This window comes from Nyctereutes procyonoides, unplaced genomic scaffold (assembly GCF_905146905.1).
Source record: "Nyctereutes procyonoides isolate TBG_1078 unplaced genomic scaffold, NYPRO_anot_genome, whole genome shotgun sequence".
NCBI classification, from domain to species: domain Eukaryota; kingdom Metazoa; phylum Chordata; class Mammalia; order Carnivora; family Canidae; genus Nyctereutes; species Nyctereutes procyonoides.
Window position 1 is genome coordinate 39,311,605 of NW_026575126.1, and position 18,924 is coordinate 39,330,528.

The 18,924-nt window shown below is 50.6% G+C and overlaps 1 protein-coding gene across 4 annotated transcripts in view; it reads left to right on the top strand.

The window, feature by feature from the left end:
- The window catches only part of PDPK1 (3-phosphoinositide dependent protein kinase 1), a 75,851-nt gene extending 56,927 nt beyond the window's left edge, over positions 1-18,924 (top strand). For 3 of the 4 annotated variants that reach the window (XM_055339520.1, XM_055339522.1, XM_055339519.1), the window contains exons 7-14: positions 388-463; positions 3,791-3,859; positions 4,061-4,157; positions 5,372-5,545; positions 8,905-9,122; positions 17,301-17,358; positions 18,158-18,310; positions 18,603-18,924. In XM_055339520.1, coding sequence (XP_055195495.1) covers positions 388-463; positions 3,791-3,859; positions 4,061-4,157; positions 5,372-5,545; positions 8,905-9,122; positions 17,301-17,358; positions 18,158-18,310; positions 18,603-18,719 — 962 coding nt within the window. In that variant the 3' untranslated portion in view covers positions 18,720-18,924. Of the gene's footprint in view, positions 1-387; positions 464-3,790; positions 3,860-4,060; positions 4,158-5,371; positions 5,546-8,904; positions 9,123-9,745; positions 14,716-17,300; positions 17,359-18,157; positions 18,311-18,602 lie in introns of those variants that run through there. The other variant, XM_055339521.1, reaches the window with a different exon arrangement.

The following is an 18,924-nucleotide window of genomic DNA, read 5'->3' on the forward strand; positions in this document are numbered from 1 at the left end:
ACGGGCCCCCTGTCTTCAAGATGCTCCTAGGTAACAGAGACTGGGTGGGTGCCACTCTAGTGTGCCTGTGAGAGGCACCCAGATGATATGCAGTGGGGTGGCCTGGGAGGACTGCCCTGGCAGTCAGGCCTGGTGTCACAGAGTAGATGTCCTTTGAGCCAGCCCTTAGAGGAGAGAGTACCAAGAAGGGGGCTGGAGGAGAGGGCCGTGGACAAGTCAGGCTCTCAGGAATGGACAGTCTGGTTCCAGGGGACCAGTGCTATGACAAAGAGCTCCACTTATGCCCACATGAACCGTGACATCCTTATGGATGAGCATCCACAGTGCAGTGTCTATAAATGCTTGTGTCTCACTATGACCTTTCTTGTTTTTCCCTCTTCTCCTCAGCCAGGGCCAACTCGTTTGTCGGAACAGCCCAGTATGTGTCTCCAGAGCTGCTCACAGAGAAATCGGCCTGTAAAAGGTAACTCACTTTCATCTGATCCAAAATATTTTTTCCCTACAGTAGCTATTGCATCCATTCTTTGATGTAAAGTTAATAGTTAAGAGAGTGCTTTTTATGGCCTTTATCATTATCTTTCTTTGATAACCTGGCTGCTACTTTATTGTTATACTTCCTGGGGCTGTCTCTGCTGATGCTTTGAGATTTGATCTTGTTCCTTTAGGAGCAACTATTCAGTGGGGGAAAGTGTGGCTCTCAGCCCTAGGATCTTTAGCACTGCCTTGGGCTGGTGCACAGTGGCAGCGGCCACAGGTCAACTCCAGCAAAACAAGCTCTGCCAAGTGTGGGGAGAGGCCCAGAAGGCAACCTGTGGGAGGGGGTGGAGCTGGTTTCCTAGCCAGGGCCGGCCATTGGGAGCCACAGGTTAATGGCCTAGGTGGGGACCTAGTTCTGAAAGTGACAGGTGCATAGATGAGGTTCTGCCCACAAGAATAGAGGTCTGGAGAGGGAAGAGCCGACAGCGATGCAGTTGGGCATTGGGGTCTGGGGGCGGGGATGCTGATGGGAGAAATTGGGGAAGCAGTCTCGGGTGGACCTGAGGCAGGCGAAAGACAGAGGCGGCAGTAGAGTCTGGGGTGTCAGTGAGGAGAGGTATTCCAGATGACAGCAAGTTCTGTGGCCGGAGCTTCTCCCCGGATCCTTGTTGCTGGGGGACAGGGGGCGCCATCAGTTGACTGAGGGCCGCGCCATCAGCATCCTACACTGACAGGCTGCAAGGGGCCACTTTCCTAATCTTACTCAGTCAACAGATTCTGACTCTTACCATGACCAGATATTGTAGGGCGGGGCTTCTTAGCTGGGGCAGTTCTGCCCCTCAGGGCACATTTGGCCCTTTCTGGACAATTTTGGTATCACAGCTTGGCAAGAGTGGGGAGGGAGTGCTATTGACGTCTAGTGGGTGGAAGCCGGGGATGCTGCTCAGCATCGTGCAGTGCAGACACAGCTCTCCCAGCAAGAGTGAATTGGCCCCAGGTGAGTGCTGCGGGCCAGATTCTCCAAGCATATGTCACGGCTGCCTACGGGCTAGCTTTTCCTAGATTTGGGGCTTTTAGGATGAAGCAGCCCTTTAGCAATGATGGAAAGGCCTCCAGGCTCTACTGGGTGAGATTGGAAGACATAGAGTGACTGCCTTCTGCGTGAAAACTAGAAAGAAGGAAAAGAAAAAAAGAAAAAAGAAAAAAAAAAGAAAACTAGAAAGAGAATGTCTGCCCACATTCACTTTGTCATTTAAGCTCTCTTGGCTGCGCCAACCGTGGGGACAGTGGCCATCCAGGGGCATGGGATAGCGCTGTGAGGGAGACATCATTGTGTATCTTTTTATGCTTCTAAAGGTTTAAGTGGTGATATTTATTCAAAAATAGTTAAGGTGTATTTTCTGATTCTAAAACTGACACCTGTGTTTTATAAAGAATTTTTAGAAAACATGGAGGATAAAAGGGCAAGAAACACTCAGAGTCTTCAGCCCACTTACAGACACTAGATAGTGACCTGGCATGTCTTTCCAGTTATTTCTAGTGTATCTTCTGTGTGTTCATGTGACTTCTGTTCAGCTGGAGTTATGATGAACAACCAGATTTGAGCCCTGTTCCTTGGGATTGTGGAGCAAGCATCTCCCCATCTCCCTGAAGTCCTCTGTAGACCTAACAGCTGTGTGCTTCTGGCACGTGGATTTTCTGTAGTTCATTGAGCCCTTCCTTTTTTATTGGCACTCAGGTGCTTTTCCTTCATTTACGTGGTGCAATCTGGTGTGACAGCCATGTGCCGCACATCCCTTACCCGGAAGGGCACCCCTGCCTGTCCTGAGTCTGCCAGGAGTGCTGGGGCTGCCTCACAGTCTTCTTTGGATTTCAAGAAGTGGAATGACTTGATCTAACTTACCATTTTAAAAATCCTTCGTACTTAGTGCTTTCCAGAAATGTTACACCAGCTTCCCTCTTTAGTTTTTATTGTATTAAAAAGTCATTTTAAATGGTAGGAGAGCTACTGATGATAAACATTCAGACAGTGCACAGAGGTGACCAGAACCCAGGGGCTGGCAGTGGTGACAGTCCCACTTGCTGGAGGTGGCAGCCTGCCAATAGCCTCCCGCGTAGTCTCTGGCTGCTGCTGCTCTGAAGGGCCGAAGCTTTTCTTTTGGCTTCTGTCTTGTGTGGCTCCCCGTTTTCGCTAGACTAGATAATAGAGAAAACCAAGTGTAAAACTAGTTAGTAGGTAGAATGTAGGTTACGTTTTTTAATGCCCTTCACTCCACCTGTATGTCGTGCCTCAGATTTTTGATCTGTTGTCTGTTTTAACCCATGTCAAGTGCCCTTTCTGCCCCCCCCCCCCCCCGGCACTGCTGCTGGTCTGACCCTTCCACACCCATCCTATGGTCCAATCTCCTGGAATACCTGACTGGGGCCTCTTGTAGTAACTGGTTGTATCCAGCAGCCGATGGGCCCATGTATGTTTAGGGTTCGGCAGGGAGATGGCTGGTGGTGCAGGACCAGTGTCGTGTGGATGTTTCTGTAGTGCTGAGCTGGGAATAGAATGCAGAACTTTTAGAGGAACTAAAATACACAAGGTAGATGTCAGCTGGGAGCTCTGAGAAGGTGCAGAGGGGTGAGCGTGAGCCAGGCAGCAACATCCGGGTGAGGAGAGCACCCCTTCCAGGGTCTCCGCTAGCTGGTTCTGGGAACAACCTTGGGGAGTGTAGACCTGTTTCTTTTAAAATGGGGAATTAAAATGTTTATAAAGGAGAGGTAGAGCTTTTTCACAGCCAGTTCAAGAAGGGCAGGAGTTAAAGCTTGCTCTGTGCACTCCTAAGGATTGTGTCATTTGGCTTGTTGGTGCCCATGAGCTTGTGTCTGTGTCCTGGGGTGAATGCTAAGTGAGTTATGGGAAAACCTAAATTAATTCCTAGCTCTACCGACCTGCAGTGGCTGCCTCGGGCTCCCTTCCCAGTACCGCCCGGAGCTGGGGAAGGTGCTTCTCTGTCAGTGCGGGTGTCTCCTGTAGTCAGGAGTGACCTCTGCCCCCTGCCCAGGTCACGCTGGCCCTGTGAGGAAGTGGGTAGCCCCCACTGGAGGTGGTGGGTCTGTGGGAATGGCTGCACGGCCTGGCCCATGGTGTCCCTCTGTGTGGGACCCTTGGAGTTCTGGTCCCCACTCTCACACTGACCTGATCTCAAAGGAGGGAAGTAGATCAGAGGCTGAAAAGGGGCAGCAAGAACCGAGAGGGCAGAATGAACTGTGCTTGTCACGGAAATTTTACAAATGTCATTCTTGTTTGTTTTCCACTCCCTTAAAGTTCAGACCTTTGGGCTCTCGGATGTATAATATACCAGCTCGTGGCAGGACTGCCGCCTTTTCGAGCAGGGTAAGATCACCCACGGCCCCCAGGCCCACCGCAGCAGCTGCTGGAGAGCTGGGAGGGGGCAGGGGCTGGGGCCGGGTGTAGGGACCTCGACCATGGTGTCTCCGCAGCGGGAGAGGGAGGCTGCTGGCCCAGGAGGCGTAAGGCCCTGTGCTGGGGACGTTCGTGTACTCTGCCAAAGTGATGGCTTTTCTTGTTTTACAGAAATGAATATCTTATATTTCAGAAGATCATTAAGTTGGAGTATGACTTTCCTGAAAAATTCTTCCCTAAGGCAAGAGACCTTGTGGAAAAACTTTTGGTAAATATTTTGAATTTTCTTCTGATAAGATGATCTGATAGCCACACCCCGAGTCCCTCTGAACTGGGTCAGAGCAGCTTCTTTCCCAGAGGCCCCTGTGTTTCACAGCAGCGTGTCCTTGGGTTGCTTGTGCTTGTAGGTAGATTTGTATCTTCTATCTGATCTCTGTAAACCCTTTTTTTTTTTTTTAAGATTCTATTTATTTACTCATGAGAGACCAGAGAGAGAGAGGCAGAGACACAGGCAGAGGGAGAAGCAGACTCCGTGCAGGGAGCCTGATGTGGGACTCGATCCAGGGACTCCAGGGTCATGCCCTGAGCCAAAGGCAGATGCTCAACTGCTGAGCTCCCAGGCGTCCCTGTGAACCCTTTTCAATTTCCAAATGCCTGATTCTTGCTTTCATAACATAGGAAATCATTGTATCATTTGCATTTGTTCGATATACATAGCATTTTAAGTTACTTGTTGGAGCAACTGGCTGTACTGCAGTGGCATATTTCTGAAATCCTACGTGGTGATGTATGTGAATGCCGACCTCAGAGTCTGCTACAGGAAGGTTTTAAAGATCGCCTGGGTTCTGTAGTAGAGGTCAGCAGATTGACCCAGGAAAGGTGTGTGTGTTTGTGTCTAGCAGCTGCAGTGTCCCTGCCCTCCCTTGGTCCTGGGGAGCAGGGCCTGTCCTGTCTCGGACTCTTCCCCCCCACCCCATGCCTGTCCTGTCAGCCGGCAGCCTGTTGCTGCTCGGTGGGTCTGGGGGCTTGGTGGGTCTGGGGGCGTGCAGCTGAAGATCGGAGGGGGCGGGGATGGTGCCCTTTGAGAGGAAGCACGGGTGGGAGAACACAGCATTTTGTTCTCTGTCCATGGTAGCTTGCCGTCTACACAATTATCTTGGTCTCCTTGTTATTAAAACCAGTACGTTCATTCTTTTCTTGTACGACTTACGTATTTTTTAAGAGAACACTTGTTGCTATTCATTAAATTTTGAGTTGTTTTCACCTGTGTGAGTGGACAGATAGAAGCTTGAGAGAGGTGAACGTAGCCCCAGAGGTGACTCTGCTGTCCCCAGCACACTGTGAAGGGTGGGGGGATAGGCCATAGTGCCCTCCTTTGTGTGAGATGAGAAGAATTGAAAAGGAGTACTCACAAAGAATGTCGTTGTCAGAATTACTTTTCGATGTGGACACTGACTTGCGTTGACTTCTGCTCTGTCTCAGGTTTTAGATGCCACGAAGCGATTAGGCTGTGAGGAAATGGGAGGGTACAGCCCCCTGCGAGCTCATCCATTCTTCGAGTCCATCACGTGGGAGAACCTGCAGCATCAGACGCCTCCGAAACTCACTGCCTACCTGCCAGCGATGTCGGAGGATGATGAGGACTGCTACGGAAACGTAAGCCAGCTGGCATGTGCCTGCGCATGAGTGTGTATGAATGTGGAGGGTGTGTGGGGGGTGTAGTGAGTGTTCATCTGTGTCCATGAGTGTGATATATGTAACATGTGTGCATCTGTATGTGTACACACACGATGTGTATGAGTGTGATGTGCGTACTTATGTGCATGTGTGTCTGGGTATGTGCATGCATGCATCATGCATGTGGGTGTAGGGTTGTGTGTCAGGAACAGCCCAGTGGTGCCGTGTGCTACTGTTCCTCTGTGCACAGGGAGTTAGTGCCACGGGCCTTGGGAGCCCAGCTAATGGATGTGTGGCTGGAGCGGAGGCCATCGTAGACCTGTGGGTGGTTGAGCACTTTGCAGCCTCCGAATCTCCCCATCACTGGGACGGATGAGGCTTCCACCTACACATCTGCCCCAAGTGCACATTGTCAGGCTTGGGGGGTAAGGGTGGTCTCCTTTTCTTATTCCCTGTAGTTAATGTGCACCCAGAGGGAGCCTGACGTTGGGTTGGGGGGACTGGAGCCAGTGGGAGCAGCCCCCTCCATACTGTCCCCCTGGGCTTCTGTCTTCTGCTTTTAGATAGTGCCTTGTAATCTTTGTCTAAAGACATTCTGGAATGTCTTAGAGAAGCCCAGGGTGCTGCTACTTTGAACTTGAGGGATATGGCCTCAAGGATGGCCCCTGGTCACATATGGCTTTTGGTGCCTGGTGGAGGCTGGAGTCTTAACTTTGAGTTTTCCTTACGGAGGATGAGCACTCAGAAGAGGTCAGGGGGGTGCAGTGAGCTGCGATGCGCCCACGTCACACAGTCAGTGACCACCTCCTGGGCAGGTCTGTGCTTTCTCCTCACCCTCCACCATGAGCCCTCCTGTTTAAAGATGATTTCCCATGCTTCTGTTACCATCAATAGTCCGTTCTCTTGGTTTAACTTGTCATCAGGCCTTATTCTAACTAGTTACCCTGTCGGGGGTGCCACTTTAGTTGACTAGGGAATTCTAGATTATACCTAAAACTCATCCAAAGCTTAGTTAAAATGACTGCTGGTATCACCTCTTAGAGACCAAGTTTCTTCCGTCCCATACTTAACTGTTGTAACACGTCCCCCCTTTTGTTGTCCTAGAATATCTTTTGTGTCCAGACTTGAAGGAAGCCAGATGTGGAAAGCCATCTGTGCTTACCGCTGACCTGCTTCCCCCACCTCGGCGGTCCCCGGGTCCTCACGGCCTTCCTGAGTCGCGGCAGGTGGGCGCGGGTGGGCTGGGGCCTCCCCAGGAAGCAGCTTGCTCCGCCTGCCGGCTCTACAGCAGCCTCTCCTGCCATCCTCGTCCCAGGCCTCGGTACCCAGGGGGCTCGGCTTCATGGAGCCGTGTGCACACACGGTCAAGTGTCTCTTGCAGGCCCTCTGCCTGCTGATTCGTCCTGTTCACTGCACTGAGAGCCCTGGCTTCTCAGTTACTCAAGTGTAGCCATCGTAAAACCAGCTCCATTTGTTAATGGCTTCCTGTTAGATGGCTCATCCTCAGCTTTCAAAGCTGAGTGGTTTGAAAGCCTTGGACGGTATTCAGGCAGCGCTCGCTATGCCAGACTCTCCATTTGGACAGTAAAATGAGCCCTGAACTGGGAGGGTATCAGATACAGGAGGGGGCACTCCTGTCCAGTGCATGTTGACGGTCTATGAGGGCATCTTCTTATCTGTGAGGCCCTGAGAGAGTCCAGGGTCCTTTTTAGCAGGAAGGGGTCTCCATCTGGGGGCAAGAAACAAAATGGTCTTGCTCAGGGAATGAAGAGAGTGGGCACTTGATTTTCTCAGGTATTCCTAATCCCCTGCTGTGGCTGGTGGTGGTGCTGGTGGTTGGACCCCAGAGTAATGCCAGGTGTGGTGCCCTCACGGAAAGCCTGGTCCTGCAGCAGCATGTAGGGTTGCCTGATGCACACTGGCAGTGTCACCCCTTGTCACACATTCTTTCTGGGCCTACACTTTGTTCTGCAGGTCATCCCAGTTGCTGCTGAAGAGCAGAGAGCCAAGATCCAATATCTGGAGCTTTCCGTGGGGCGCAGTGCAGTGTAGCCCCCAAGACAGGAATTGCCCAGCCGACGGTGGCGGTGGTGGGAAGCCAACAGCTCTGAGACCAGAGCAGGGCAGCTGCTATATTGGAAAAGACATAGAGGACTGGTCCTAATTCGGGGCTAGCTAGCAGGCTGGGGTCTTGGGGGCAGTTCTGAGCCTCAGTTTCCCTGTTTTCGAAATGAAGGTGATGGAGACATCCATCTCACTGGCCTTACAGCCCCGTGGGACACCTGGGGCCAGGATGAGGGGACAGCTCATGGAAGCTTGTGTAAACTTTGGGATGTTGAACAGAGGTGGCCTTGGCCCAGAGAGTCCTCACAAAGCAGAAGCAGAGACTGTGCCAGAAGGTCTTAGATGAGGGGCCATGGGAGTGACCAGGGTCAGTCCCAGCGAGGAGCCAGTGAGGTGGCGCTGAGCCTGCTGTCTGTGCTGTGTGAACACTAGTGAGAAGGCCACTCCTGGCAGTGAGTGAGGAGGGCAGGAGCAGGATCGGGGGGGTGGGGGTGGGGGGTGGAGAGGAATGACGGACAGGTCTAGGGCCCCCCTCCAAGGGTGGAGGCCAGAGCCTTTCTGGAGGCACAGGAGACTTGGAAGGACACACAGACTCTGGTTTCAGTGATTGCTCGTGGCTTGTTTTCCCTTGGAGTGGAGTTTGGCTGCAGTGGAGTTCAGGCGTGGGACCTGCAGCTAGGGGACTAGACTGTTGAGGGCAACCACTCCTCCTCAGGTCTTTGATGGGAGCTCTCTGGCCCCATCACCAGCTCTAAGGGTGTCTGAGTGCACAGGCTCTGCCTATGTGGAGCATTTGTGAGTAAATCAGTTTTTGTATTACCACTGTTTATAGTTTCCCCAGAAGAGTAGGCAACTGTGTCAAGCTTAATTAGTATTTGCTATCGTTAAAGGGATACTTAAAAAAAAAATTGATCGTAATCAAATTGAAATATATAGTGACAACCACAGACTTAGAAAACATGGAATCACAGGGCCAAGGAGGAAGGCTCCTGAGCTCACAAGGCTGCTCGTCCTTCCTCTTCCTTCTTAGGCAGCAGGCCCCAGGCCCTGGGTCTCCCCTTCCTGGAAATGACGACTGAGGGTCAAGCCATCAGGAGGGAGACCTGACCTGGAAGCACCCAGCCCTGCTTGGTTCAGTGGCCCACGATCTGGTGCAGGAGGAGTCAGAGCGGCCACAGGCGCCTCGGGACCTGCAGGGTGTGAGCTTGCTGGGTCTGGTCTGGGGCCCAAGGGAAAGCGGGCATGGCTCTCACTCTTTCCTCTTCTCTGTGCAGTACGACAACCTCCTGAGCCAGTTTGGCTGTATGCAGGTGTCTTCGTCTTCCTCCTCCCACTCCCTGTCCGCCTCGGACGCAGGCCTGCCGCAGATGGCGGGCAGCAACATCGAGCAGTATATCCATGATCTGGACACTAATTCTTTTGAACTGGACTTAGAGTTCTCCGAAGATGAGAAGAGGTTGTTACTGGAGAAGCAGGCCAGTGGAAACCCTTGGTAAGAACCCGTAGACATGAACAGTGCTCCATTTAAAAGAGTGGTGTGTGTGGGAGCCGAGCAGCAGGAGACCAAGAGCTCGGGGCACCTGGCCTTTGTCTCCACTGCCTGCCAGGGCCCTGCGCCACCTCACACGTTCCTTGCTGTGCAAACAAGAACCTTCAAAAGGTCCAGCTTGAAGTGGGAATTTGTAAGTATTGGGCCTGGGGATAAGTGGGTTTGAGACTCTCAGGCCTGCAGCCCTTGGGGCTCAGTGAGCCAGGCCTCCAGGCATCCGTGTTCTGACGTAGATTTACCACTGACCAAATGACCACCACCCCCTGATGAGGCAAGGGGGCATTCCAGAGTTTTCACTATTGCAGATCATCCTTCGCACATAGGTTTTCCCACTTGCCTAGATGTTTCTCGTAAAGGGGAGCCCTGGCTTGGCAGGTGGAGTGAGGGTGAGCATGTGTAAGGATCCAGTGCTCTGTGTCCACAGTGCTGGAGAACCCCTGGCTCCCAGTACTCTTGCCTCCCCTTAAGCACTTTGATGCTCTAAAATGGACTCACGTGAATTTGCTTTTGTATTCTGGTTGAGGCAAACATCTGTGTTCATTGGCCGTTTGTACTTCTCTTTTTAGGTACTTTGTGTCCTTTGACTATTTTTCTACTTGTAACATTTTCCATATTTTTGAAATCATCTCCAAGAGCCATGGATATGAAGAACATTTTTGTTGTATATTTCACAAATGTTTTTCTTCAGTTTACATTTTGAGGTTTTGTGTGTATTTTTGTGTAGAAGTTGCAAATTCTTACAAAATCAAACGTGTCTGTGTTTTTGTTTTCTGTTTTCCATCTTGGTCATGTTGAAAAGAGTGTGTCTACCCTGACAACCTTCTTTACATGTTTTTATGATTTCCCTTTTGACTCACAGGTGGAGGGAAGTCTGTCACAGGGGTGAGTGGGGAGGTATGTTGGGGTAGGAAAAGGGTTGGAGAGAGAAGCAAACTGGTTGGAGGGCTGGGCTAGGCAACCAGGCTGGAGGAGGAGGAGGAGGAGGCAGGGTGCAGAGGAGAAGTAGTGGGTGATGAGGCCAGGATTCTGTACCATTTGAAATTATTATCTCTAGCAAAAGTACAATTAGATGTTGGCCAACTGGAATATCTACACTTCTTGGGAGTTTATCCTTCCTAAAGTGGTATCACATAGGAGTATCATTGTGCACTGAGCAGGGAGCAAGGGGCTTTGGTCAGAATGGTTTGAGCACCACCAGGCCATGTGCTCCAGGCAGGTCTGTGCACAGAGTCGTGCAGAAGCTTCCTGGACCTGTGTGTGATGGGGTCCCTAAGAAGGGCCTGCTCTGCAGCCATGGGCTAACTCCCCAAAAGGCTGTATGCCTTGGCTGAGGGCATTTGCTGAGGCCCTTCAGCCTGGATTCTGGGTGGGATCAAGGCCCCTTGCCTTCCCTCTCTTTGTTCTGGCTTCTCTTCCCTTTCCTCCAGGTTCAGGCCTATTTGGGAGCTGGTGATTTCCAAGAGCTCACAGCATCTCTTATTTGACCAGGGCAAGATATGTCAAGCACTTTGTTCTTTAGAACAATGACTCTCCATGCACGGCCCACAGGGCGTGATAATAATAGTGGAATAACACGAAGAGGATACTTGCTTTCTCCCCTTGTTCTCCCTGAGTATGCAGTGTACTGCTTTAGAGACTGCACACTGGCCAGTGATGATGATGTTCTGCGGCTCCTGGACTGTGTGCTTTGTCTGTTTTGAATCTTCTGCAGGAGTTGGTTTACCGTCTAAGTATGAGCAGCTTTAGAGACGTAGTGAGTTCTTAGTATTTCTGCGGAGCTCTTAGTAGCTGTCTGCAGTTACACCTGCTATGATTGCTGTAACTTGGTGTCTTCTGGTAAATCCTTGCTTTGAGATCCAGAGGTTTCCTTAGACCTACGTGGACTCACCACAGGACCTCAGGACACTCTGCTGACTTGTTCTTCAATAAAACATAAAGATTTCTGAATTTCTAAATTTTATCAAAACTGTTACTGTTGACTTTAATGATATATTCTAAAATAAAAGGGCATTTATAACATTTTCAAGTTTAAGTAGGGAATCATTGATTCAGAGAGATGTGCTTTCCCCACATTGCCCCCCTGCCCTCCATGTCTGAGGGTGAGGAGGAGGCAGCCCTGCCTGGCAGAGAGCACCCTGCAACATGGAAGGGAGGGGCCTGCCCCAGGAGCCTGGGCAGAACTGTAGGTGTGGAGCTCACCAGGCCATGGCCCTCCGCCCCTCAGAAGCATGGATGTCTGAGCCTCCATGCACACCTGTGAAATGGGGTGGTTTCGCGTACTGTTACCGTGCTGGTGGAGCTGCAGTGCCAAAAGAGTTTTAACAGTAGAGGAATTGCTCATTGTACATGGACACATGAGGACCTCTTTCAAAGCCAAACTTACAAAGCTGCTATGGCATCTTACAGAGAAGTTGTGTTGTCCAGGCTGGCGAAGTGCATGTGACAACTTGGAGGCCAAGGAGTGTTGAGCTGTTGACAAGGCAGAGTGCCTGCCAGGTGACATTCGAGGCAAGGAGCCCCGGCACTGCCACAGGCCCTGGCACAGCAGCTCCCCAGGTAAAGACGTGGCTGCAGACACTAGGAGTGAGTTGGCATCCCTCTGGCCACGTTGCACTTTTGCCTTGAGTAGATAAATCAGATACGGGTCATACTGCAAGCATTGAACAGTGTGGGCTTCAAGTCTGTGAGCCCAGATTCTCATATTTAGGAAGAGAAAAGTGAACTGCGGTCCATGCATATGGATGAAAACTAGAGGATCACAGTTAATCACTGTAGTGTTGAAATCTCTACAGCCTAGAAGCTGGAAGTCACAGGCCTTTAGGTCTTTCTGGAGGTCCCTCGAGGTGTCTGCATGTCTCTTGAGCTGAGCAGGTTCATCATCCTTCAGCTTCTGGTTGATCACACTGGTTAATCCCCAGGCATTCAGAATACACAGATGGCTCAGGAAGACTTCCTTCTCATGCCACAAATTCCCTTCACCATTGTTGTCCCAGGATGAATCCTGGATAGAGTTTCAATATGGATCAGTGAGATCAGCCATGATTAATCCAGTAGTGCCGTTGGTATGTCCTTTTAGTTTGATGGCCTCATAGGCACTTTCAACCACCATCATATGTACTCCCTTCTAATTTTCACTGTCATCATCTATCACCATTTCTGGATTCAGTTCCTGAGCAGAAACGCCTGCCACATTCACTCCACACAGCCACTCTTGAGTCGCCATGTTCTCCCAGAATCCATCCATGGCAGCTGCTGGGATGAATGCCAAGTTTTTCAGCCATGAGATAGTGAAATCTAAGAGAATCCAGATTACACTCTCTTCCAATCACACGGTGCTCGGGTAGTCCACTTAGTTTCCAGGTCACATATATGAAATTATCCACTGGGTTGGAAACCACAGTCACTCACACCTGGGACCGTGAACAGTGGATTTGAAGACACTGACATTCCTTTGCACCAGACCGAGTCAGCTCTCTCCTTTCTATGGGGGTGGGGAGGGGAGATGTGCCACAGTTACCACCACAACCCTGGAATCGACAGTCACAGAGTAACCTCTCTCGGCCACAGTTTTAGCTGTCTGAAGAAATAAGCTCCCATGTTGCAGACCCATCATTTCTCCTTTGAGTTTATCTTCCAAAACATCCACAAGGGCAATTTCATCAGTCAGAGACTTTCCCAAAATGCTGATGGCACATACCATACCAACTTGTCCAGCACCTACTACAGTGATCTCAACCTTGGGAAGGTTGCCTCTTCTGCAACTGGTGCAATCAGTTTTTCTGTTAGAATCACCATTGTGCCCAGGAGAGAGACAACTGTAAGAGTGGCTTAAAGCAGACAGTGTCAGCTGCATGCACCTCCTCAGGCATGGGGTCTGCCTGAAGTGCTTCTTTTGAGCCTCACTGCTTGTTCTGGAACAAATGTGTTGAGCAGTGCACCGGTGGTACAGACGCAGTGGTGGGTAAACCACAGGTGCCAGATCATGAGTCCAGTTTGGGGTACCAAGCATTGCTGGAGCCCCTGGGATCTCACAGACCACAGCCATCCCTGCACCGGGAGAAAAGAAACTGGTCTCACTGAGGAATGGTCATGAAAAATTACTGATTTTATTAGTAGTCTGAATGAAATGCAAAGTGTGCAGGAAGCATCTCTGCTGCCAACCCAAATGTGAGTTATCTCAAGTAAAGTGCTGGCATTGGGAGCTGGCCAGCTGCTCTTTGCATGGAAGACTGTTTTCACTGTAGAGTTTTACTGGCAAACTGGTTATTCAGACTTGGCTGTTTGGCCAGTTTTTCTGGAAAATGAGTGGAATGAGTCTGTCACTTTAAGACAAACAACTGCCAGTATTTGTCACCAGTGATAAAAATTGAAATTAGGATTTTGGAAAACTTTATCCCTCCCTGTAAGTTTGACATCTTCCCAGCAACTAAAGACTCTTTTTGAAGAGATAGTGACGGCAACAAGTTGATTTGTTGATAATCGTGGAACAAAGTTTGTCAGCATTGGGAGGATTTCCATGACTCAGCAAACCACCATCTTCCGGGTGACTGCTGGGTGACAGAGCTATTCAAAGTGCCAGGTGGACTGATGAATTTTAATGTCCCGGAGTGTGAAAAATCCATCATGGGGACTCAGATTCCGTGTGGCAGTGGACCGTGAAGGAGCTCCACTTGTTGAGCTTGGGCGCGTTATCAGAGAAGAATGCCCATCACTCTCTGAAAAGGCTTTTACAGGCACTCCTCCCTTTTCTAGCTCCTTGCCCAAGTGAGGCTGGTTTCTTGTGCTTCAGCCTGGAGAGCACGCAGAGTGATGGCGGAGGCCGCTAGGCGTGCCCAGCTGTCTTCTATGAAACCACCTGTTTAGGAGATTTACAAAATGTACAACAGGGTCATGCTTCACATTAATTATCTTTGTTTTGGAAAAAAGTTACTCTTGAATAAAAATGTTATTTATATTAGTATGTTATGGGGCTGTTTTTGATTTTTAATGAATTAAATAAATATTTGAAAATATCTCCATTTTAATTTCTTCCACATGAATATCAGTGGGTATAATCCCAGTAAAGGAAATCCCTTTGGGATCTTCCATAATGTTTAAAGAATGTAAAGGAGTCCCGAGAGCTGGCGTTTTAGAGCAAACTGGCCCCAATCACTTGTTCCTTTACCTGTGTCAAAGCCCAGTGTGGAGAGCCTTCCTGAGGTGGTCAGAAGAGCCACATCGGCATTCTGGCAGCCTCGCTTGGCTCCCCTGGGAGTGACTGCTCTGAAATGGCCTCAGGCTTGCATCCTCCAGAATGATCTTGGGGTCTGGGGTTTGCTTGTGGGATAGGGTGAGGAGGAAAGAACCCTGGCTTTGGAATCAGGAAGAAGGAATATCTCGACACTGTCACCCATCTGGGCAAGCCCACTTGGACTTCTGCATAGAGCTGATGGTGAGTGTCGCCTGTGTGTGAAGCGGGGCTTTGGTGACCTGCCTGCTAACCACAGTCTTGAGAGTCTCTGACTCAGGTCTGGTTTTGGCTCAGAGTCTTCAGACGACATCTACCACTTGCCAACGAGGAAGAGGCGGCTGGTGGGGGGGGAGGGGCGGTGCATTTTCAGGGGAGTGAAGTAAATTCAAAGTGATTAGCCTATGTAAGCTAATCGGTGAGTGCACTGCATGACTGGATTGTGGTGTTTGTGCTAATAATGGAGCTTTGAGCCTCTCTGCATCTTGCCTCGGTTTATTTTACCCCAGCCACTGGATCCAGTCAGGAATCCCCGCTAGGCTTTCACCATCCGGGACACCAGTAGCCTCCCTGCAGCCGCCGTGCCTCTCGGGGAAGAGTGTGGGGGCTGCGCTTATGTGTGTGTGACCAGGACTGAGGGCCTCCTGGTCCGTGCGCGGTGTGGCTGGGGTCTGTCAGTGGGGTCCTCCCTGCAGGGACAGGAAAGGGGCTTGCCTTCTTCCCTGCAGTGCCAGAATGTTCTGCTGCTGAGCCATTGCTGTGGTTTCAGTTTTGCTGGTATAAAGAATACTGTTGTAGATATTTGTGCCCTAGTCTTCATTTTTCTTTACTTCCTGAGGATAGATTGTTGGGAGTGGGATTGCTTCTCAATACATCATCTCCAGATTGTTTTTCGGCGAGTCATAAGTTCAGGGCCACAGGCGCTGGTGCTGAGCAGGCGAGGACTGGGGCACCCCAGTAGGGCATGCAAGAAGGGCGGCTCAGTTTTGTTTACTGAGAGCCATTGAGAATTTTGGGATCACTTCCTCTTGGGGAATTTCTAGTTTGTATACTTTGCTCAGTTTTCTGTTGAAGCTTTAAGCCTTTCCTGTCACTTGGCATGTGCTCTGCGGTGTGCAGACGTTAACTCTGTGGGCTGTGTTTGCGGAAGACCTCTCCAGCCTCCTCCTTGTTCATGGGGGTGGTTTTGTAGTTGGAGGTGCTTTTTGTCCTCCTGCCGTGACTGCTGCTTAGAAAGTCACTCCTCCTTCCTCTTCTAGCTCTTCCCTTGCTGGGAGTTGGGTCACTTTGGGGCGGCCAGTGAACTGGACTCCGTGTAAACTGTCCAAGAAAAATCTTCCCTGGTTTCTCAAGCTCAGGGAAAACCAGAATGTCCTGTTAATTTAATATCATATCCTGTCTCTCATGTCAGACTACTTGAGGCTGCAAAGACACCGTGAGGCCTCTTCTTTCCTTACCTGTCTGCCAGGCTTTCCTGGTGCTGTGGTGCCATCAGCCCGAGGGGCCCGACTGCCGGGAGGGCTTGGCGGTGGCATCTTTCACAAGCCTGAGCTGAAATTGAGCCCCACCCCAGCCCTCCGCCCTCAGTACAGTTTAATTCAAGTCTCCCCCTTATGATTAGTTTGTGGTTCTTTACTACACATCCAGCTCTTCCACAGTAGGGCTTGGTTAGAAGAGGCTTTCTGTGCGATCTGTTTGTTTCTGTGCTGCAGATCGTTCTATCTGCCTTTCAAAAATCTTCTGAATGTTTTTCTCTTTGTTTCACATCTTGTTCTTGTTTGTTGGTTTGGTTTTTAAGTACCTCTGAGAGTGAGATATTGTACCTTTCCTCATATAGCACGTTTTTGTTCAAATTCTTTTTAGTTTTCAAAATCCATATGCTGCCATGTCCACTCACAAGTAGGCTGAGTGCTTGAGGGTGGGGCCTCCATGGGCTCTGGAAGCCGGCAGGGGTCTGGCTGGGGTAGCCTGGGCAGACCCCAGGGCCAGGAGAGCTGAGTGGAGAATTCACCAGCTCAGCCAGTCTTCTTGCATGCGCCCTGGGTCCCCTGTGGCTGCACTCGGATACTGAAGTGGTAAACTGTCACCATTTGTGTGAGTGTGTGTGAGGCGACAGTTATCTTATGACTTTGCAAACATAAGACATTGTGTTCTACAGTAGATCCTCAGACTAGGGAATTCGGTAAAGCCAGACGGAGTATAAACTAGTAACTGTTCATTTGAACCAAAAGCAAGAACCCGAAGACATTAAAACAACCTCTTTTATACTCCTAGGAGTCAAAGTGAAGTATACTTGCTAAAACCACACACGAAGTCAAGCTGTGTTCCTAGCTTTCTCCTCCAAGTTCCTGCCATATTTGAGTAGGAGTGCTCTCTTACTGTCGTAAAAATACCAAAGAAGGTGTTTTTAAACCGAGTCCAGTATGGGTCTTTCCGGGACCCCTGATTCTCAGCTGCTTGGTGGTTTCTGAGCATTGGATTGGGGGGCCTAGGCTTGGGTAGCATGTGGCCAGCAGTCTGTGTCCTGAGGTTGACTCTCAGCGGCCCCTGCACTTTCAGGGGCTCTGTGCTCATCCCAGCTTTGTTCAAATCAAGAAGGATGTGTGTCACCTTGCCACCGCCTTTCTACTGCTGCGCAAATGCTGCCCAGCCAGAGGTGGCAGCAGGTGACGGTGCTCACGTGTGTCGACTCTGGTCCGCACCCCACGACCGAATGCTCTAAAGCAGTGGGCATCTGCATGCTCCATGAATTTGGGGCCTCCTGAGTTCCTGGAGCGAGTCAGGGCTGTGACAAGAGGGGTTTGAGCAAGGCTCGCAGATGCCCTCAGGAAGTTCACTTGGAGAGTTTCTGTCCCCGACTCACTTGAGTATCTCTTATTTCTTTCTTTTTATAGGCACCAGTTTGTAGAAAATAACTTAATACTAAAGATGGGTCCCGTAGATAAGCGAAAGGTAAGTCAGCTCCCGCCAGCACCTGCCAAACGTCCGCCTCCCCTCAGCCTCCTCAGGGTCTGGCCTTCCACCTCGGGTGCCCGCTGACCTTGCTATGCATGCATCCTTGCTCTTGCTTCCCTTTCTCTGAAAGATCATTTCTAGATTTGACGGCTAAGGAAGGCTTGAGCCACTCAGGGGAAGCTGTTTGAAACCACACAGGAAGGCTGTGGTAAAATAAAAATATACTCTTTCATTTCTGGCTTGGGACCGGGGTTTTGATATCCTAGCAAGTTGTCTTTTACTTCATTAGACTTGTTTTTGAAAATTGTTATTTGTTTGTTATGTTTTATGGATTAATTGTGTCAAAACTATCAGATTCACATACGCTCTCCCTTTGCCAACACAGGCCCTTCTAAATTCAGGCCCCAGGCCTCTGTTCCTGGCGGGATACACATGCTGCCTGGGCCCCACCTCCCTGGAACAGAGGTCATGAGTGGTACCCTCACTGTCCCCAGCAGGCTAGGCCAAGCGCTTGGGTTTGCCTGCCTATGCTGCCGCTCCCCTCTGTGGCAGTGGAGGGACACAGACCCCAGTGGGGACATTGGGACCCAGCTCACTAAGGCCCGGCAGGCTGGGTGCTACATTCTGCTCCTCTCTGATCTGAGAGGCCGGGTCCATGGGAGGAGGCCAGGTCCCAGGCGAGTTGACAGGCGCTGGTCCCCATGCTGGGCTGCTCTGATGGCCGGCCTCCAAGGGAGCGGTAGGTGCTGTCTGCACCCACTTCTGAGTCCTGACAGGGTCCTTTTGTTTTGCATAGGGCTTGTTTGCACGACGACGACAGTTACTGCTCACAGAAGGGCCACACTTGTATTATGTGGATCCTGTCAACAAAGTCCTGAAGGGTGAAATTCCATGGTCACAAGAACTCCGACCAGAGGCCAAGAACTTTAAAACCTTCTTCGTGCACACGGTGAGTTTGTCTCTGCGGGCTCTCCTCTACAGGCAGTTATCTCCCCCTTATCTCATGTCCCGGGGGCTCCACACTCACAGTGCACCCCTGAGCTGAGCCAGGGTCACTTGTGCTTGTTTGTCAGTTTAGGGGTGACTTAAGAGATCAGAGATCTCTAGGTCCTTGCCTGCACATATAAGGCCTACACACGCTTGTGTGCTTCCGCAAGTACCCACAGTGACCGCCAGAGGGTGGTGGTCTTGGCGGGACACCCCTTGCCCCCAAGATCATTAAACCATTTCTGTCTCCACAGCCGAACAGGACGTATTACCTGATGGACCCGAGTGGGAATGCTCACAAATGGTGCAAAAAGATCCAGGAAGTGTGGAGACACAGATACCAGAGCCACCCAGATGCCGCCGTGCAGTGACACGTCCACGGCTGCTGCACTAGCTGCCAGGACACGTGCCCCAGCGAGGCTCGCCGCCCTCCGGGACGCTTCCAGACCACCTGCCAGCCATCTCAAGGGGGACGCAGACGGCGGAACCTTGCAGCTTTTTTATTTAAAAGAAAAGAAGAAAAAAATACCCAACCACACAAAGAACAAAACCAATAACGAAAAGGAATTCAGGGTT